Source organism: Phacochoerus africanus, chromosome 10 (assembly GCF_016906955.1).
Source record: "Phacochoerus africanus isolate WHEZ1 chromosome 10, ROS_Pafr_v1, whole genome shotgun sequence".
In the NCBI taxonomy this organism is placed as follows: domain Eukaryota; kingdom Metazoa; phylum Chordata; class Mammalia; order Artiodactyla; family Suidae; genus Phacochoerus; species Phacochoerus africanus.
Window position 1 is genome coordinate 121274340 of NC_062553.1, and position 22660 is coordinate 121296999.

Sequence of the window (22660 nt, forward strand, 5' to 3'; positions counted from 1 at the left end):
GGAGTCTTCTGCCAAAATGTTTATCCTGAACCTAGTCATGAGGAACAATCAGGGAAGCATGGAATTCTTAAAGCTAAGTGGCCTGCTTTTTCAAGTGGCAGTTTCATGAAAGATCAGAAAAGGTGGAAGGCATTACATTCAGAATGGATAAGCGATGAGGTCCTACATACAGCAACTACAGCCAATCTCTTGGGATAGAAGATGATGAAAGATAGTATGAGAAAGAGAATGTGCGAGTGTGTGTGTGTATATCTCATACATCTCATTAGGTCGCTTTGCTGTAAGGTAAATCAACCATAATAAAACAAAAACAAGCAAAAAGGTAGGATTCTAGAGTTAAAAAAAAAAAAACCTACAGGGAGTCCCCGTTGTGCGCAGCAAAAACGAATCCAACTAGTATCCACGAGGATTCGGGTTTAATCCCTGGCCTTGCTCAGTGGGTTAAGGATCTGGTGTTGCCATGAGCTGTTGGTGTAGGTCGCAGACGTGGCTCAGATCCCAGCGAGTTGCTGTAGCTGTGATGTAGGCCAGCAGCTATAGCTCCGATTCAACCCCTAGCCTAAGAACTTCCATATGCCACAGGGGCAGCCCTAAAAAGCAAAAGAAAGAAAAACCTAACCAAGTGCCATGGTTTTGGATTCTGATTTCAAAAAAAAACAAACAAACCACTTTAGTAGTTCCCGCTATGGCTCAATGGGATAAGCAGCTTGGGAGCACTGGGATGTAGGTTTGGTACCCAGCCTGGTTCAGCGGCAGCTGCAGCTTAGGTCGCAACTACAGCTCAGATCTGATCCCTGACCCGGGAATTCCATGTGCCACAGCACAGCCAAAAAAGAAGAGAACACTTTAAAGAACATTTTGAGGGTAAAGTGAGACTCAAGCTTGAATATGGACTCTCCATTAGACATCTGGGTATGAATGTCCAATTACTGGGTGTGGCAGCTGTATTGTGACTGCAGGAAATATTCTTATGTTTTAGGAGAGAGGCTGCAACAGCAGCAGGTGAAGTATGATGCCACTTCGTTCAAAAGAAAAGTGCTTCTATGGAGAGATGTGGCACAACAATTGGACACAGAAAAGGACAGAGGGGTATTTCACCGTACTATACCCTCAACTTTTCTGTAAAGTTAAAAATTTTCAAAATTAAAAGTTGGAAGTAAAAAAAAAGGGGGGGGGGTAGAAATAGTTTACAAATACCAGGAGGATGCATTTGGGAGCTTTAGCAAGTGGAGCATCTCGCTCTCGAATTCAACCAAACAAATGAAAAGCCAGGACAAACTGAGGAAGAAAGCTAAATGGCAAATTTCTAAACATCCTCTTCCTATTATTAACCCAAGACATGTGAATGGCAAGTAATATAAAAGTACTGTCAAAGGGGTTCTAATGTATCTTTCTCCATTTTATCAGCAAAAGACATAAAAATGAAGATAAAAGGCAACACGTTTCCCTTCTAAATCATAATTCCAAGGGGGACGAAGAACTGTAGAGGGAAAAAAAAGACAATTTTAAAACTACAAAAGAAAAAAAAAAGGTGGAGTTCCCGTTGTAGCTCAGGGGTTAAGAAGCCAACTAGTATCCACGAGAATACAGGTTCGATCCCTAGCCACGGTGTAGGTTAAGGATCCAGAGTTGCTGTGAGCTGTGCTGTATGTAGGTCACAGATGCAGCTCAAATCTGGCAGTGCTGTGTTTGTGGCATAGACTGGCAGATGCAGCTCCAATTCCACCCCTAGCCTGGGAATTCCCATATGCCCCAAGTGCAGCCCCCAAAAGAAAAAAAAATTTTTTTTAAGTTAACACATAGACATATTCAGAGATTGGCAGAATGATGAAATTACCCTAGATGTTTTTTTTTTTAATCTAAATCTAGTAAACATTTGTAATTAGACAATTAGATTACAGCCCATACTATTTAAAAATCTCCCAAACCGAGAAAAGCATCATCACCAGTATGGTGTTTTATCTTTCAACAATAATAACAACAATAAAACTAGACCACCAAGACTTTTTTCCTTGAGCTTTTTTTTTTTTTTAAAGGGCCGCGCCAGTGGCATATGGAGGTTCCCAGGCTAGGAGTCAAATCAGAGCTACAGCTGCTGGCCTATGCCACAGTCACAGCAACACAGGATCCGAGCCGCATCTGACTTACACCACAGCTCACAGCAACAACAACAGATCCTTAACCCATTGAGCGAGGCCAGGGATCAAACCTGCAACCTTATGGTTCCTAGTCAGATTTGTTTCCGCTGTGCCACGATGGCAACTCCCTTGAGCCTATTTTCTAAGGACAGACACTGAGTAAGTCCACACTGTTAATTCCACTATCAGTAAATCAAAGGCTTCGCTTTATGCTGACATACACAGCACTCTCTTAAATGATCTCAGAAATATGGCTGCATCTCAAATACTGCCAGCAGACTGCTGAACTAAACACAGTACTGGAATTTTTACATAGCCATTAAACTTAAAGTATTTTTATTCAAATGATCATGACTTTATATTATGAAATCAGCCACCTTATTCCCACCACTTCCCTCTGAAATCCCAAACAAATGCAGCAAAGTTAATGACTACGTGGTGGTATAATCATTCAAACTTTTTAATCTCCCTTTACACATTATATTAACATTCATATTGCAAAGCATTCCATTCACAAATATTACAGTTTCATAAAAAAACTTCACACACATACCCCCGAAAGTCTATACCAGATTCGGCCACTTTAATAAATCATTAAAATAATAAAAGTAATGAAGACATTATCATCATTCCTTTAAAGCAATAAAGGTCTGAGGCACTCCGGGAAAGATGTTCTCATACTCGGGTAACATGCCAGTGGTATCAAATGATCTTGCAATCAAGTTACCAGAGAGAGACCTGGTAAGCAGGCAGACTCTAACGACCGTGACTCGAGCCGTGAGGGCTGCATGGGATGCACTCCCATTTGTACTGACCTACTGAAAGGAACACAGAGGTCAGGCAGCGGAGCTCACTTCTCATGCAGTTCCCAGCCACCTAAGAGGTGAAGTCCGTTTTCGGCACACCGAGGACAGCTGCGTCCCTTGAAAGGGGAACAGTCCAGGGTCCAAAGAAGTTCCTTTCTCATCCCTACCAGGTTTACTAACTGTCAGAATTTCAGACTCTGCTCAGTGCTGGAGAGATTTCAGAACTGTCTTTTCCTGTCATCCTGCCCAGCACAACCTCCACCATCCTCTGAGAATCTCCAAGGTACGCCCTGGGAGTAAGAGAGGGAGGGGAAGGGGGCTTTTTTCCCTCCCATTATGACCAAACAGGAGGTCCGAAATAGCAGTGTGTTACCTCGACCTCATGCTCCGCCACAGCCAACTACCCCTTGGAGCATGGCTATTTTTACAAACATAAACTAGATTCATAAAAACCTGATAACCTTTTCCCAAGTGAATTCTGCCACCTCCATTCACTGACACAGAGTCCACAGTGGAAAGAGAGTCTCACCGACGGAGTGCTTCCTGACACGCAATTCCAAAGGTCAATCACTAGCAGGGGGGGAGAAGGGAGGCCAGTTGCCAGCTGGGAATGAAATCACTGCAAACAGTGGGTCCATTTATGACAGCATATAACCCTGTCAGAGCAGAATCAACACAAACCTCAGGTCGCATAGTGTTCAATAACTATAGATATGGAATTTAAAATGTATACATATATTTCCATACATATAATAATAAAAAAAAAATCTGGAGCAACATATGCTGCTAAAGTTTCAAGGATTTCTCATCTCCGGCATTCACCTGGAAAGCAGGTGGCTCTGACAGCCCAGTTGTGGCAGTGATAAAAGCAACTAGAAGCAGGTTTAAGTAAAAAGTGCTCAAAGGGCAAATGAGAAAACGGGTGCAGAAGATTTTTTTGTGTGGGGGGGGGAAGCACTGAAAGGAGTTGAGAAATGTTCCTTTATTCTTCTTGGCTTTTTCAGACCCAAGACAAGTTCTTAAGGACTCGTCTCAAATGCTGTAGTCCTTCCTTATCTACAGACAAAACAAAACAAGGAATAAAAAATTTCCTCTTCCATTCTGTACTCTCAGTAAAACGCATAGTACAGCCAGAAGGTATCACTGAGATGTGCCATCTCAGGAGAAATTAAAACTGGGACATGAAGTGAGGCCGCGTGCTATCGAGTCGCCGGGTTAGGATCTCACAGCCAGTGTCCGTGACCAGCAGCGTGTGCTCGAACTGGGCCGACCGCTTCCCGTCTCTCGTCACCGCGGTCCAGCCGTCCGGCCAGGTTTCATCCTGCCATCCGCCTTAAACAAACACACACAATTTCTTAATGCTAATCACTCGGTTTGTTTTCTAAATAAACCTCTAGGTGAGTGTATTTGCCTGTGCTCCTAATCCTTGGGTTATCTCAGGAAACTAATTTTTAAATTAGTTTAAAATCACTCTTCAGATTGCTATCTACACGTCAACTGTTTAAGCCAAAGCCTTTCCAACTTCATTTTGCTTATCTGTCCAATAAAGTAACGATAATGTTTAGGTTTTATAACGTCACATTTTTTATACTTCCCAAATAGTAAATAAGATGATATTTCCAAAATAAAGCCACTCAATTTCATTTTAGGACACATATTGATACCACTCATCCTAGAACTGCACGTTAAAAAGTAAATTAATGAATTTAGCTCTGTCCTAGTATAACTTTGACATCAGGTTAAATTATAGACCACATATACTGTGAAGAAAGTCGTGTTAACTTTTTATACTTTTAACATAGCATTTAATTTCTGACATAATTGTTAAATGACAGGCACACAGATAGTGAAAACAGACCGTACTGTGAAAATACCACAGGCCAGACTCCTGTAACCAGAAAGAGGGCAGAGAAGAAGAAACAGATCAGCGAGAAAATGTTTAAATTATGATGAAAAAGGAGTTCCCATCGTGGCACAGCGGAAACGAATCCGACTAGGAACCATGAGGTTGTGGGTTCAAACCCTGGCCTCACTCAATGGATTAAGGATCCGGCATTGCCCTGAGCTGTGGTGTAGGTCGAAGACACAGCTCGGATCCCACATTGCTGTGGCTGTGGTGTAGACCGGCAGCTATGGCTCCGATTAGACCCCTAGCCTGGAAACCTCCATATGCCGCAGGAGCGGCCCTAAAAAGTCAAAAATAAATAAATAGATAAATAGATAAATAAATTATGATGAAGCAGAATGGGTTCGAGAAGGGGCTAGAAAGGAAAGAAGCTGGCAGACAATGAAGGACAATGAAGGAAAGAGAGAGAAGGGAGAATGGGGCAGGGACGTGGCAGGGAGGTGGTGGTAGAGGAACAAAGCTCTGTGATTCTAGAAACTACCATCAAATATGTGTTTACACAGACCTTTGGTCTCCAAATTAGATGTCTAAAAAAAAAAAACCACTAGTCTTCATTTTGAGTAATCTTTAATAAGATGAGGTCTTACTGGCTCCAACAAATCCCCGAGTATAAAGTCTGCAGTGAAGCAACTTACTTCGCAATATTAAATCCCAGTTTAAAAAGGAAGTATAAGGCAGCTTAAACTCATGCTTTCCCAACCACCTCAAGATGAATAAGTAGATATTTTTAAAGTAACATATGACCTTTTACAAATGGATTTAAGACATAACACTTCTTTTATTGTGATCTGCTATAGCATTCCTCACTAATGTTAAGGCAAACATCTGATGACTATTCTGAGGAAATTCAAATTCCTCTTCGGATTTGAGACTTTCTACTCTGGGGCTGGGATCTAGCCCAGCTGAGTTACACTGAAGTGTATTTTTTACAATTTGATGATTTTCCAAACTAGCTCGACACAATGTGATTACCTTGTGCCTGGAAATACCACTTCATGTCTTCTCAACCAAGAACCACTTAATGGAAACACGTATGGAACCAAAATGACACTTTCCTCTTAACCTCCTGGCCTTTCTTGGCTGATATACTTACTGCTCTCGCAAATGGGTGACATACAATCACTAAAAACAATACCTTACATGTCTACATCCATTTAGGTACTTAGTGTGAATAAATCATCTTGCTTAATTCTTACAGCAGTCATGGGAGTTGGGCAGGAGAAAGACTCCCATGTTTGCTTCCTCCCCTTGAGTGTGGGCAGAATTTAGGAACTTGCTTCTAAGGAAGGAAAGCTGGTAGAAGTAATGGGATTAGGTTATAAAAAAGTCTGGAATGATCCCGAGAGGGCACAACCTTTAACACAGGGCCCAGGACACAAGAGCCCTACTACTAGAGCCTCACTCTGCTCCCCTAATCCCCAAAAACGACTGGCCGAAAGCAAAAGCGCAGGCCTCAGAAAGGAGGCCCCGTTATTATCCTGACAGCTTCAGCTGTGCCTCTAATCATGACACCAATCATTGCTGCCCTGTGCCTGGCACAGGGACTAACAAGAGGACATGAACTTGCCAGCACTAAGCATGTCTGTGCTCTTTCTCCACAAGAGCTGATGTCACCTGACAACATAGAGTCCCCTACATTCTGCCACAAAACCAGGGGAGTGACTTCAGGCAACTTATTTTACCCCTTGGAAAATCCGTTTGCTCTCCTACATAAATAGGAAATGGCACCTACCTCATAAGCTGTAGAGAATGAAATTACATAATTGCGTCTGCCTCAAAACGAGTGGCTTTTCTCTTTTTAAGACGCCACCTGACCACGTCAGGCAAGAATTCAGTTTCTACATAGGCATGATGGAGGCACCCAATTATTACAAAGCACCTCTGACAAGAACTTAATGAACAGGCCCCAGGATTCAAGTACTTCAGCATCTACTGACAGCAGGTGAATGACCACATAGAAAGTACTGCTGTCTAGTCTACTCTTACAATTTTCAGTTCTCTACATGACACTGAATCGAGTTTGAGATGGGACAGGGAGGAGAAATGAAGCAAAAAGAAACTAGAGCAGACTACTAATCTGACCATGAGTGACCAAAAGTAAATAAAAATTCAATTAAAGAAACCTTACAGGAGTTCCCGCCGTGGCTCAGCGAAAACAAATCTGACTAGCATTGAGGATGTAGGTTCGATCTCTGGCCTTGCCCAGTGGGTTAAGGATCCGGCGTTGCCGTGAGCTGTGGTGTAGGTCGCAGACGCGGCTCGAATCCCAAGTTGCTGTGGCTGTGGTGTAGGCAGGCAGCTACAGCTCCAATTCAACTCCTAGCCTGGGAAACCTCCGTATGCCATGGGTGCGGCCCTAAAAAGAAAAAAGAAAGAAAGGTTACAGCATCCCTTTTTTCTCACCTTCACAAATCATTGGCTCAATTGTAAATACATGGCCAGCCTTCATCACTCCAACTGCTTTATTTTCTGAAATTAAAGGAAAAAAATCTCAGAACATAGCTAAAACCTACAGCATATTGATAAACAGCTCCCTGGAAAAAGTACACAACTTACATTCCTGTGAATGACTCTTAATCACTCTCTCTTCTCCTGATTCCCCTCTCTTCTCTCTTAAAGTAGATCATTTGACAAACAGGGATTTACTGATAACCACCTACTCTGGGGCAGATACTGTCCCAGACATATTTCGCTTTGCTAATGTTTTCTCTAGGAAAATACGGAGATGACCCTAGGCTGGACTTCAGATGTGATTATCACTTCTATAAAAGGAAAAGTGCTACCATTTATGTTACAGCAAGGTTAGAAATGCAACCATGGAACCGAAGTTTCACTCCTCAGCCAGGTATGACAGTTTAAAGGAGAACAACATATTTCAGACTATGCCAGAGCTCCCCTACCTCTTGGCTGGGGGTGTGAGGATGTGGATGTGGGGGTGGAGGTAGACGCACAGCCCACAGAAAAACTGCCCTGTTTTCATAAGGTTTTGTAAACTGTCTTATCTTTGGAGAACAAAGCCGCTCCACACTCACCTTTTTTTTTTAATGATGACACCATTTTTCCTTTTCATCTGGAAACAAAAATTCCATTTCTCCCTCCAAATACTTTTTTTAGTTTTTTGTTCACCAGTATGAAAGTATTTTTCAGGATCATCATGAGAAATACCACCATGAATTAATGTGTCCAGAACTGCCACCTCCCCGAAAAGGCCAAAAATTTTAAACACGGATAGGCCTTTTAGACAATTTCATACAAAAATAGAGAACCTGTTTAAATTTCAAACTAAAAGCTAAGAACAGGTAGCATCAGTAAACAGTGGCTGCACTTGCTCTGCCTGGCCACAAGGTGGCAAAAGCACAGGCTTCCAGGGTTTCCTGGTAAGGTTGCTGGTCTTCTGGATGGTGACTTCCGGATGGTAATGAATCACCTATGCATCCACTGAGGCTGACTCCACTAAACGCCACTCCATCCAGGTATGGTCTAAACCCTCGAGTTTATGTTCCTGCACATTTGTCCTTGTGAAAAGCTCTCATGTGGCTTTCCACGATCTGATGTATTACCAAAAGACACTTCTTCTACAGATGCCAAATCAGGAGTTTCTAAACTGTTACAAAAATCTGAGAGGTAAAGATAATTTTGACTTCTTATTTCTAATTTCATGAACTTCCTCTCCAAATGACATGTAATTTACTACCTACATAGACTTAGTCGTATTCCCTTGGGGACATCAAAAAGAAAATGTCAAGAGAGTCAGTGTGGTGTCACAGAAAGAAAAAAGGATTAAGTAATCAAGCAAGAGCTGTGCTGTTCAATACAGCAGCGACCCGGGGGTGTAGCTGCTGCGCACTTGAAAAGTGGCAAGTCAGAACCTATGAGTAAAAAATACGCTGACTCCAAAAACAAAAAAAGCATGTAATATATCTCAATGATTTTTTTACACTGATAAAATGTTGAAATGCTTAATATTTAAATGTAATAGATTCAATAAAATATGACACTAAGTTCACCTATTTCTTTTTACTTGTTGAACAGGACCACTAGAAATTTAAGTATTACATGAGTGTCTTGCCACTGGACAGCGCTGATACAGAGGATTCAAATCCCACTCCTGTTTCTCTCCCTGATTCACTGTTCTAGAACGCCCACTCATCTTGACTCATGGTTTCAGTTTCTCAACATACCTCACTCAGCAAACACACACTGAGTGACTACTCTAGACAGATACCAGTGCGAAGTACTCTTCCCAAAATGTGTAGCTCCTGCACTGTCTGCCTCACAGAACTGCTGTGCTATCCATTCTAAAGGCAGGGCAGTATCATCTTTACTTCCCAACCATAACGACAAATAAAGAGGCACAGATAAAGAGGCACATAAACTTCCATCTAACACGGAAGGACCTTCCTCACACAGAGTAGGGTGGAGGGAAGTTACACAACGACTTCCTCATTCCACCCCCAGTTGGTTAGGAGCAGGGAGTTACCAGCTAAAGCAGGGATCATTTACATTTCAAAAGGGCTCTCAGTACCAAGACTCTCAGCAGCTTCCTCTAACTCGCCCCTAAAGGGATCACAAAGGATTTTGATTTATCTAAACCCAGTTAACACTTGACTTTCCATAAATGTATCAAATGAAGTATACTTAGACCTTGCTTCTTTTTTCAGAAGTGTTTTTTATTTCTAACGAAATGGTTTAACATGAAACTCAAGTGGCATCTCTCATGTATCAGAGGCACCATATTCTTCTGATACCATCCTCACTAACCCATATTTCCTTCTCCCACAAATTTTATCTCCTTCAAAAAGTCTCTTTCTATAACCCATACCTAAAGCTGAGTCTGTCACCTCTACAGGTAAGGGGGCTTGTTTCACCCTCTTTCCTGCAGACAGTCTCTTGACAGACAGACAGACAGACAGACACACACACACACACACACACACACACACACACACACGCATGCAGTCAGCAGAAGAGCTGCTTCCATTCTGTTAAAGGGAATGTACATCAGGTGATCACAGGGCTTACCTATTCTCTGTTGCTAACTTTTATTTCAAGCACAATTTTAACTGAAATAAAAAGGACTATGTGGTCTGCTAATAAATGCTTGTTGTAAGTCAAATGCTGTGCTTGAAGCCTCTTCTCTAGCTTCTCCTGTTGAGAGGTCTCTCACTCATTTCCCTTCCTCTTCACCACTACCAACATCTTGGATTTCACCTCACACCTGGATTACGGTAATAACTGTGCACTGGACCGACAAGCCTGGCTAGCTCACACCTGTGAAACATTCTAGACTCTACTGCTAAGCTGATCTCCCCAAACAGCAACTTCACCTTGCCATTCTTCTGCCAAAAAATGTTCTGCAAATCCCTACAAATGAGGTCAAACATCCTCAGATCTGGCACGGCCTACTTCTAGCTCTTAACACACAATTCTCAGCCCTAGCTCGTCTTGACTCTGTTCAGCTTCACCTTGAAGCAGCTACACATCCTTCCCCCACGACATGGACTGCTCTTTCTGGTCTTCCCCAGCAAACCAAAATCTCATTCTTCTTTGCTCCCACAAGGCCCAGCACCAAAGTGCTTCCATCCTTTTAAGGTAGCACAGAATTTGGTAGAAAACACTGACTCTATGAAGCCAGACAGAACCCATGTACCAGCCCTAGCCCGGGCATTTATGTAGTGGATTGTGTGACTGTGGATAAATAAATCACTTCCCTAAGCACAGAATCTGCTTTTAAATTAGGGCTAAGAAATTGTTCATAGAGTTGTAATGACTGATTGAACAAGAAAGACTTCCTTTGTTAATCTGTTGACAGCAGTCAACTTGAGGAAAGATATTCTATCTATTCCTCTCTATTTATACCAACACATCATACAGTATATGACATATGCTAAGAACTCAAATCAAACCAAGCTGAATCAATTTCATTTAAGGAATCAGAATACACATGGCAGGGACTGCTGGCTGCTCACCAAAATCACTAGTTTCCTTTTCTTCCAGAGTACTCAGCTGGATCACATTTCCCCACCTCCCCTGCATGTGACTGAACTCCCGCCAATGAAAAGCAAATGTAAGGATGTATGCCAAGTCCAGACTGGCTCATTAAAACCTCCCAAGCATACCCCTCCATGTTTCGCCCTCCTCCCCAACATCTGTAAGATCAGGAGGGGAACCCTGAAAACTCTAAGTTGAAAGTGACAAGAGCCCGGGTCAAAGAATAACTGTCCCACCCCCTACAGTGATCAAACACACATGCTTTAGACTATTACGTGAGCAAGATATGAATGTGTATTGTGTATACATTTTGGAGATCTATTTATAACAACTAAAAATTACTCTAGTAAATACAAAATAGTAAGTCAGTCCTGTTAAATGTTTGAATAAATATTTGCTGAATAAGAAGTCAGTATTTACCAAGTCTTTGGACAGTACTTACTGGCATAGTGGGGGACATTGGGGGCTGTATGAAAAAGCTTGTGGATTCCATGCCCACAATAGCTTCGAACAACTGAAAATCCATTTGCTTGGGCGTGCTTCTGAATAATGTTTCCCAATTCTCTGTATCGAACACCAGGTTTCACTGAAAGGCAAAGAGAAGACCCATGACAAAGGGTAAGAATAACTAAAAATTACTAAGCAATCACTGTTCTGAATGCTTTATACACCTACAAGCAGAAACTCTGAAGATGCGGCAACCGAAGCACAGAGAGGCTATGCTGCCAGTAAGGGCAGAGCTGAGATTCAAACCAGTAGCACCTGTGCTTCCTCCTTCGCTGCACAAGAGGAATGTGTGCAGAGGAAGGGGCTGTCTGCTCTCTGAATAAACGAGAGAAGGGAAAATACACTTCTTGTCCTCACCTTCTCGAAGGTCAGGGTGCTTTCCATTAAAGTGAACAGAATGAAGACATAAGAGAGGAAAGAGCACCAGGAGAAAAAGGACTGCCCAGAAAGGAACCTGACTTGTCCTCAGTGTCAGTCTGGGCAACTTGTCACAGGATTACTTCCCCTGGGGCTTCTTGATCCCCATAAAAGTGGTTCTCAAATTATTCAGTTACCTCTGCAGGTCATGGGAAGAGGGTATAGAAAAGTACTTCTCACTGCATGCTTCCTGCCCTGTTTAATTTGTATGACTTTCATCACTATTTAAAAAAAAACTAAAAGTGGTTCTCATTGCTGCAATGGCCCTCCTAGCCCCAACACCTTGGGATCAGGGTACTGCCAGGCTCCTGGCGAGTCTAGCCACGGTTCTGGGGGGCCTCCCACTCCCCAAAGACTCCCACCATCCATCTCATCTCCAAGCTGAAATTCAGGCATAACATATTCGCTCCAGCCAATCAAATTTCTGGGCAAATGGCTCAAGAAGTCATTTTCAAATTTAGTTGCTTTTAACCATGTTCCAGCTTAACCTTTTTGGGGGGCGGGGGGAGTTAAAAGATTTCTGAGGAACATGCTGACTTTCATAATGATTTCCTTTCATTCCCATCCAAGCCTTCCTATAGGCTACAGTCAGTGTGGAGGAAAGCAAAATGTTAACCCATGTTGCCTAATATAAAGAAAATCCCTGTTCAACAATAATGAGGAAGGGTGAGAGAAGAGATGTCTCTCTGAGTCTCAAGCCAGAGGTCATTTTGGTCCCAAGGGTGCACGTCATAATACAGTGGAGACCTTTTCGGCTGTCACACCTAGAAGTGGTGCACCTGGCATCTAGTGGGTAGATACCAGGAATGCTGCTAAGCATCCTACAGAGCCCAGGGCAGGCCCCCACGACGAAGCATTATCAGCCTCAAAATGGCATTAATGTGTAGGCTGAGAAGCCCTACTCTAGAAGGCTAAACCACCATGGTCCATCCCTCTACTGTTCTACAGCAGGGTGCGCAGCCAAACTACTGGCAAATAAAGGAAGGAACGATGCATACAAGGCGTCAACAGCGCTTTCCAGAGATTAAGCAACTTCTGTGCCTTCTGTCTGCTGTTATGAAGACTCTGGTTTCTGGTTGTTTCTTAGCAAGTTTTATGCCTGCGTCTTTGTAAAACAACATTCCAGCTGTCTGATTATTTCAATCAACTCACAGAAAAACAAAAGGATATCTGCACTGAACACATAATCTGGCAGAAACCCTAAAAATTTTAATTCAAAATAAAAGCTTTCATAAATGAAAAGCTAAATATTAAAGTTCTCCTCTCATAATACCACTGAGAATATAAGAAGTTTTTAAGTACAATCAACAGTGAATAACAAGGAAATCTCATATATTGATAAATGAAAATAATCAATGCTTTCATTTTTCATTCCTCTAACTTTATCGAATTAGTAAACATTTCACCATCTCCTATGCTTGTTAAATGGACTAAAAACAGTAAAAATAATGGACCTATGTTATTAGACATAACTATATGTTTGCCTAAGAACCCTGTCCTGTCCAATACACTGCTGATGATACACTGGATTTATTGGGGGGGGGGGGAGAAGGCGGATACTGCACTGAACAATAAGGTTGAAATGCTGTGGATTGCAAACGAAAGCTTGTTTTCCCTCAAACTGTCCTTTCTAATAGTCTGTTAACATTTGCAACAAGCCTTTCCTTCTCTTTCCTCACAAGACAGAGCCTTAATTTTAAAAACCTGGATGCACTGTTTATATGGACACAGACGAACACAGCCTCAGAAGTATACCTCTACCCAAAGATATTATTCACTGCAATGGCAAGATGTCTGGAAAACACCAAAATCCAGTAGGGGAATGGTTGTAGAAATGTTTATACTGTGGAATATAATATATAGCCAGTAAAATAATGGAGTAGATCTATGCGTGCATGTTAATATGGAAAGATCTCTAAGATATTCCCAGTTGAAAAAGTACCAAAGTATGGAATACTGCAAATATTATGACTCCGTTTAACATAACTGAACAAATATTATGACTCCGTTTAACATAACTGAACACACTACATACAGTTGTGCGTGCGTATTAGTGCACAGGGGAGAAAAAGCCCTAAACGTTAAAGATGAACACCTCAGGAGAGAGAGATTAAAAAGAAAGAGGAGGTGGGGAGGGAGCGAAGTGTAAAAGAAGATAACTCAATTTTCTCTCATAACCTAACATCTTTTAACTGTTTATAATGAGAACACAGTATTTACGAAAGAACTGAAAAGTTGCACGTAAGAACTCTCCACACATTCCTCCTCCTTTATCAGCCAAAGAAAAGGAAGACAAATCACAGAAGAGACAAAGGAATAAGCAATAATCTGGTCCATCCTCATCTCAGGATTCCCAAATCCTCCTTCAACCTACTACTGCCAAACCCCAGGCCAGCTGAGGCAGGGCAAAGGCGCAGCTGGAGGGACAAGGCAGGCACGAGGCAGTGGTGGGACATGCAAGCCCACAGCAGGCAGCAGCTCCAGAGGTGCCCAGCACTGGGCCTGACCTGCGTCGATGGCTTGCATGAGGCACTCGTATGTGGTCTGAACCAGCTTCCGTGCTCCCTCATCCACATCCCCAACAAAGAACGTCTCATTCAGGTCCCCGTGATAACCATTGCGATAAAGAGTGATGTCCACTGCAAAAGGATACACAAACGTAAAGACCGCATTTGTTTTGATTTCAAAACTGAAGTCAAGTTTCACCAAGATGAGAGAACCAGGCAGCTTAATAAGAAAGATAACGTCTGCATTCACAAGTGACATCAATGAATACACACTTAACGTCCCACAGACGGTTCTTGTCTATAATGCGACTAGGCTCCCTGTGGAAAACAGGGCTGTGGTTATGCAGCACAAGCCAGACGGTGGGCTTTAATATTCTTATAGCAGTGATTAAATCATTTGTGGCAAGAAAAAAAAACAGGATACATTCATGCAAGATCGATAACCTGAATTAATGTTAAATGAAGGACTTTGCTACATTTTGACATTAAACAGAAAATACTGTTTTCACTTACCTTTAATGAGTTTTTCCTCATTGCAGCAAATCAATAAATAGAAAAATTTACACTACTCTAGACTTATTTGTCAAAAATTCATTTGCCTTTCACTATTTGCAATTACTCATCCTTCTCTTTGTCTCCATGTTTAAAAATACAGATTAAGGGGGAGGGAGTAGGATGGACTGAGAGTCTGGGGTTCGTAGATGCAAACTACTGCATTTGAGGCGGATAAGCAATGAGATCCTGCTGTATAGCACAAGGAACTCTATCTAGTCACTTGTGATAATGTGAGAAAAAGGATGTATATACCTATGTATGACTGGGTCACTTTGCTGTACAGCAGAAATTGACAGAACACTGTAAATCAACTATAATAGAAAAAATAAAAATCTTTAAAAAAAAAAATACAGACTAACATAACAGCGCCAAAATACACTAAATGTATCCTAGAGAGCACATTAAATCAACCAACTTACAATATCACAGTACAGGTGTGTTGGCTCTAGCACAACATACATGTTCCTAAAAAACCTCACATATTATGTATGTTATAAAAGTAACAGAGTCTATGTGAAAAACAGCATTGGGCAGACCCCTCAAAACCTATGGAATTTTATAAACAGACACTTTAAGTATAAAAACTTAAAAAAAAAAAAAAAACCTGCATAAAAACAGTTTTTTTATACAGTTAAGGCTCCACTATCACTCACAGCCAGCATCACAGCTGGTCCATTCTCTGTGGCCTCTAACACTTAGGCTCACACCTCCCTGTTTGATACACAGATCCTTGAAGATGCCTAACTACTAAAGAGAACAAGTTCATCAATACTAAAAATATCATCAAAGGGATGGAGTTCCCAGTGTGGCTCAGTGGACTTCCAACCCAACTAGTATCCATGAGGATGGGGGTTCGATCCCTGGCCTTGCTCGGTGGGTTAAGGATCCTGTGTTGCCACAAGCTGCGGCACAGGTCGCAGACACGGCTCGGATCTGGCATTGCTGCAGCTTTGGCGAAGGCCAGGAGCTGCAGCTCCAATTCAACCCCTAGCCTGGGAACTTTCGTATGCCACAGGTGCAGCCTTAAAAAACCAAACAAAAACAAACAAAGAAACCATTGAGTGGATCCTAATTCAATATTTTTTTTAATCATAGAGGGCAATGTCTTGGCAGCTTCTTTCTCTACACTTGCAGCTTCCACAGACAGCTTAACACTGTGGTCCCTAAAGCCACTTTCTGAACTTTCAATGCCAAGGACAGTACTTCTGCAGAATTTTTAGCTTTTTTAAGGTTTTCATCTATTACTAATGATTTCTCTTTATCTGTAAGAAAGACTTTCCTAATCTCTTCAGAACCAATACCGGACTAAAAGGAGTAAGAAAGAAAAAACCCATTTGAATCAACCATTACTCAACATTACTTCCACATTTCACTGACATCTTTCTCTTATTTACCAATCACATACGATCATTTGCATTAAAGAACCTATACCTATACCATTGTGGCTCAGCAGGTTAAAGACCTGACATTGTCTCTGTGAGCATGTGGGTTTGATCCCTGGGCTTGCTCAGTGGGTTAAGGATCCAGCATTGCCACACACTTTGGCTTGGATCTGGTGTTATTATGGCTGTGGTGTAAGCCACAGCTGCAGATCCAATTCAACCCCTGGCCCAGGAACTTCCATATGCCATAGGTGGGGCCATCAAAAGAAAAGAAAAAAAAAAATCTATACCAATCATATCATACTAAAAGTATCTTGATTGGAGTTTTCTGGTGGCCTAGTGGTTAAGGATCCTGCACTGTCACTGGTATGGCTCGGATTACTGCCGTGGCATAGGTTTAACCAATCCCTGGCCCAGGAACTTCTGCATGCCACAGGTGCAGTCAAAAAATAAAATAAATAGTATCCTGAAAGCAATTAAGTATCTTAAAACCACAAAAAAGCTTTCTATAGATTTTAGATTTAAATTTTAAATACAAAAAGAGTAGAGGAGTTCCCGTTGTGGCGCAGCAGAAACAAATCTGGTAACCATGACGTTGCGGGTACGATCCCTTGCTCACTGGGTTAAGGATCCAGTGTTGCCGTGAGCTGTGGTGTAGGTCGCAGACGCAGCTTGGATCCTGCATTGCTGTGGCTGTGGCGCAGGTCGGAAGCTGCAGCTCCAATTCAACCCCTAGACTGGGAAACTCCACATGCTGCAGGTGTGGCCCTAGAAAGCCAAAAAAACCCACAAAAGTAAAGTTGTTATTGTGGTGTAACAGAGGCAGCCAAAAAAAAAAAGTTACAGTAAAGACAGGAAACGAGTGAACAAAATGTAAGTCACTATCAGGCCACCAAGGCCTTGCTGTTTCTTAGCTCACAGCGACAAAAGTCACATATTTCTTACCATTAACAATATCACCTTCTTGCAATGGCCGTCTGTCTGGAATTCCATGGCAAATCACTTCATTTACTGAAGTACAACAAGACTTTGGGAAATTATAATAATTCAGGGGAGAAGGATAGCAATTTCTTGCAATGCATGCCTATAATAAAATACAGAGGGAATAATTTGTAATGTGCAAAATAAAAAATTAATCTGAATGCAATTAATCAGATTTTAAAACTTGAAAAATGTGGGAAAATTTGTACAAATGCTAATGAAAAACTTATTTTATTTTAGTAATAATTAGCAGATATTAAACAGTAGACAATAGGGTTTGTAATAGAGACCACAAGCAAATCAATTTACTGATAATTGCAAAGAAGAAGCAAATTCACACATTGCAAATGTTTACAAATACATACCAATGTCACTTTATGAAGATTCTAGTTTAGAATTACCTACTCCTTGTGAAAAATACATTATTTAAAGTAAATATTGGAGTTCCCGTCGTGGCGCAGTGGTTAATGAATCCAACTAGGAACCATGAGGTTGCGGGTTTGATTCCTGGCCTTGCTCAGTGGGTTAATGATCCGGCGTTGCTGTAACCTGTGGTGTAGGTTGCAGACGCGGCTCAAATCCCACATTGCTGTGGCTCTGGTGTAGGCCGGTGGCTGCGGCTCCGATTAGACCCCTAGCCTGGGAATCTCCATATGCCGAGGAGCGGCCCCAGGAAAAAAAAAAAAAAAAAAAAAGACCAAAAAATAAATAAAGTAAATATTAATGTGCACATTTAGCGTAACTATAATTTCGTATACAGAAACATGCCTTGGAGTTCCCGTCACAGCACAGCGGAAACAAATCCGACTAGGAACCATGAGGTTGTGGGTTCAATCCCTGGCCTCACTCAGTAGGTTAAGGACCCGGCATTGGAGTTCCTGTCACGCCTCAGCAGTTAACGAACCTGACTAGCATCCACGAGGATGCAGGTTCGATCCCTGGCCTCACTCAGTGCATTAAGGATCTGGCATTGCTGTGAGCTGTGGTGCAGGTTGCAGATGCAACTCAGATCCCACATTGCTGTGGCTGTGGTGTAGGCCGGTGGCTACAGCTCTGGATGGACCCCTAGCCTGGGAACCTCCATATGCCTCGGGTGCAGCCCTAAAAAGCAAAAAAAAAAAGAAAGGAAAAAAAAAAAGAAAGAAACATGCCTCTATCCTTATGATCAAAAAATGAGTACTAGTATATAATTAAGAGATGATAAAGTATTTCCAGAGACATCTTAACCACTACATTCGTGTGGAACAACAAAGGAACCTCTAAGAAAATAATCTGGTTCTCCATAAACAAGTCTTATTTTACCTGATGTTTTTGTACAGTGAGAGTCATAGCATACACAATTTCTTTTTTTCCATATTGCCAGCCTTCAGGCTAGTATTTTTTAAATAGACATATGTAATACAATTTATGGAATGTATTACTTTATTGGCAATTCCATTATTATTGAAAATTTAGTCTCCTCAATTACAAAAAATATTATAACCAGTAACTACCTATCATTTGCCCCTTACTTAATGTCATGCGTCTCGATTTCTCATGGTAGTACAAACAGCAGTTAAGAGCACACAGAAGCAGACTGCGCTGACTGAAAATGCCAACTACATTACCCATAAGTTGTGTAACTCTGGGCAACTCAACCTCTGTCTGCCTCCGTTTCCTTATCTAAAAGATAGAGATGAGAGTAGGATCTCCCTCGTGCAGTTGTTGGGGAGACCGAGTTAGTAAAAGAAGCATGTGAAAGAAAACCTGGCCTATAGGAAGCATTCAAACTGCTATTAGTGTATCCTACGTACAGCTGACCCTGGAACAACCGAGGGCCACAGGTGGTTAGGGGTGCTGGCCTCCTGCACAAAAATCGGCATATAACTTGACTCCCCCAAAACATGACCAATACCCCACTGTTGACCAGAACCTTTACCAACAACAGACACAGTCAATTAACACATATTTTGTATGTTTCATATGTATTACATATCATATTCTTACAATAAAGCTAGAGAAAAGAAAGTATCATTTTAGAAATCGTAAGAGAAAATACATTTACGATACATATTTATTGAAAAACATCCACATACAAGAAGACCCACACAGTTCAAACCCGTGTTGTACAGGGTCAACTGTATTTTATAACATATGGAACAATATCCCAAAGTCAGGATTTATAAAACTCCAAATAAAAAAACTTTATGAATTTCCTTCTAAAAGGATAGTCTCAACTGACAATACCACCACCACGTAAAAGAGTACCAGCTTCACCATCTTCACGTAGGCGATGGACATCAATATCTTCAAAATACTTACTAATTTAGGAGGTCTTTATGACTTGCATTTGTTGATTATCAGAGAAGGTTTAATTAGTTTTCTGTGTGATTTATTAACTAGTCATTGCTCTTTTACTGTGAACAATCTAGTCATATCATGTGTGCCTTCATCTATTACAGAGTTTTAAAGTCTCTTCTTGGTGGATGAGCAATCTTATTTTAAAAGTATCTCTATACCATATTTACTGCAAACATGCATCTGGTCTGTTTATGGCCTTGTTATTGTAGATGTAAAATAAAACATTTTTCTCTGCTAATCTAGTTTTCAAAAGCTTTATTACTTAAAGCACTAATAAAAGGAGTCATCTTAGAGAAGCTAAACTGTTATGAAACGCGAGGCTACAGAAATGAAATACTTCAAGCTTACCTCACACCTCAATACAGCAGATACTTAAAGATGGAAATAATGACTGTTGAATACTTTCTAGATTTGAGACAAAGTGAAAAATATGCTTTCAAACTAGCTTTAGCCAAATGTGGATATTCAGAACTTGAGTTTACTTGATTTTCTAAAGTCTAAAACATCTATAAGACTATGAAAAGACATTTCAAAACATAAAAGTTCTTACTAAGTGTACAGCATGATCTATTTCTTCAGTAGTTACACCTGGTTTAATCATCCCAGCAGCAATGTCCAAAACTTCTCTAGCAAGCTGCAAAAAAGAAACACTTCATACATTCAAGAAGAAATGAAACAGAAATAGAAGCCTGTACCCTTTGTTCTCATTTAAATTTTATGGGATACTGATAAAATGAAGCTCATCTTGAATATTATAATGCTGAATTTTCATTTTACAACAATCTGTATTGCTAACACCCATTAATAAATGTGTATGTGTGTGTAAACATATATATAAAATTGGCCTAATTAGCAAACAGCTTAATAAGTAAGTTTGAGTGATTTCTATGTGAAAATGTACATCCTAAGTAACTGAAACAATAATCAACTAACGAAGGCTGACAGGTCTCACATTTCTACAATGGGGAAGGGAAGCGAGGGAAATAAAAAGAACAGATGAATGATTTTACTCAAAGAATCAGCAAATAAGTGACAGAAATACAAATTTCTCCAAATTCTCGAAGAAAATTAGTTTCAAATCACGTTTAAGCATGCAATACAAATTTTAAGGATCACTTCTAAATAAACAAATAATGCATCAATTATTTTTTCTTAGAAAAATATAAACATGTGATTTCACCTAATAAGTACCAGCTATGATACTTCATTGGTATTGCACAGCAGGAGCTTTAGCTTAATTTTATATAAGCCTTAAACTTTACCCTATGTTATGATGACTCATGAAAACAACAAAATATCATAAAGAACTGGTTCTTTAAAAAAATAAAAAATAAAGGAAATAAACTGTCAACTAAATATTCATTACCTGCCATATTAATTTTCAAATAGGCTATTTAAGTAGAAAACAACTACTACACAAAACTACATTCTAACAAAATTTTAAAGAAAAGTAATTATGGCTAGTCACATTCCTATAATGTAATATTTGCTACCTTCACAAATGAGCAAATCATTGACTTCATGTCTCATGACTGTTTAAACATGTCCTACCCCACAGGGGAAAAAAACTCTTACCCTACATACAAGTCGCATTCCTTCTATATCTTCAGATGAGAGCAACTTAATTTGAGAAGTACCTTTAAGAGCCTGCTCAGATTCAGACATTCCTGGGAAAGAAAATCAGTAAGTAAAACTCAAATGAATGAAAATACATAGTATGTATTAGCATAATTTCATCCCTATAAGTCTCACTATGTGAAAATACAACAGTATTTCATATTATCAGAGAGTCCAGGCCAGAGTTTTTTGTTTTTTTTTTTTTGTCTTTTTGCCATTTCTTGGGCCGCTCCCGCGGCATATGGAGGTTCCCAGGCTAGGGGTCAAATCAGAGCTGCAGCCACTGGCCCACGCCAGAGCCACAACCATGTGGGATCCGAGCCGCATCTGCAACCTACACCACAGCTCACGGCAACGCCAGATCGTCAACCCACTGAGCAAGGGCAGAGACTGAACCCGCAACCTCATGGTTCCTAGTCGGATTCGTTAACCACTGCGCCACGACGGGAACTCCATCCCAGGCCAGAGTTTTTGAAGAAATGTTTTGACATGAAATTTTCTAACAAAACCGAAGGAAGAATTCTAAAGAATAAATTTCCAGATCTATTAGAAACCAATCAGAATGCAGTACTTGTTATTTGCTAACAAAGTCAATAATGATTCAGGAGTTCTCATCATGGTTCAGCAGTTAAGGAACGTGACTAGAATCCACAGGATGGGGGTTCGATCCCTGGCTTTGCACAGTGGGTTAAGCGTTGCCATAAGCTGTGGTGTAGGTCACAGATGCTGCTCGGATCCCACGTTGCTGTGGCTGTGGCTTAGGTCGGCAGCTGTAGCTCCTATTCAAACCCTAGCCCGGGAACTTCCACATGCCAACGGTGAGGCCCTAAAAGCAAAACAATAGGAAAAAAAAAATTAAAAAAAAAATTAAGTCAGTAAATCATTTACATTTGAATAGTACCATACAATTTATAATTGCTCTCACGATCATCTCCTAAAGCAAGTATATATAATGACTGATGAATTAATTATACTCATACATTTTTTAAACTGGGAACTTAAGTCAGTGTTTTTCAAACTGCAACTTGTGACCCTTTATTGGGCTGTGACCATGTATTTTTTTAAAGTAAATAAATGGAATAGAAAATAATAGACTATATCATACGGGGTAGGGGAAAGTGCTGTTATGAAATGCTTGTTAATCTATACACACACAAACACACATGCACAGACCATGTTATAAAATACATTTCTTGGAGTTCCCGTTGTGGCTCAGTGGCTAACAAATCCAACTAGGAACCATGAAGTTCGGGTTTGATCCCTGGCCTTGCTCAGTGGGTTAAGGATCCGGCGTTCCCGTAAGCTGTGGTGTACGTTGCAGATGCAGCTCGGATCCCGAGTTGCTGTGGCTCTGGCGTAGGCCAGCGGCTACAGCCCCGATTCGACCCCTGGCCTGGGAACCTCCATATGCCAGGGGAGCGGCCCAAGAAATGGCAAAAAGACCAAAAAAAAATTTTTTTTTGAAAAATATTGCCCTAAGAACTTTCACTAGCAAATTAGCTTAATTCAAGTT

The 22660-nt window shown here is 40.9% G+C and overlaps 1 protein-coding gene across 1 annotated transcript in view; it reads right to left on the reverse strand.

Annotated features, from left to right (window-relative positions):
- Nucleotides 1–2577: 2577 nt before the first annotated feature.
- The window catches only part of METAP1 (methionyl aminopeptidase 1), a 64028-nt gene continuing 43945 nt past the window's right edge, over nt 2578–22660 (reverse strand). Inside the window, exons 5-11 of the mRNA XM_047798797.1 lie at nt 21106–21197; nt 20081–20164; nt 17155–17293; nt 14273–14404; nt 11284–11427; nt 7254–7319; nt 2578–4276 (exon numbers count right to left, since the gene is read on the reverse strand). Of these exons, the coding sequence (XP_047654753.1) occupies nt 4113–4276; nt 7254–7319; nt 11284–11427; nt 14273–14404; nt 17155–17293; nt 20081–20164; nt 21106–21197 (821 nt within the window). The 3' untranslated portion in view covers nt 2578–4112. The remainder of the gene's footprint in view (nt 4277–7253; nt 7320–11283; nt 11428–14272; nt 14405–17154; nt 17294–20080; nt 20165–21105; nt 21198–22660) is intronic.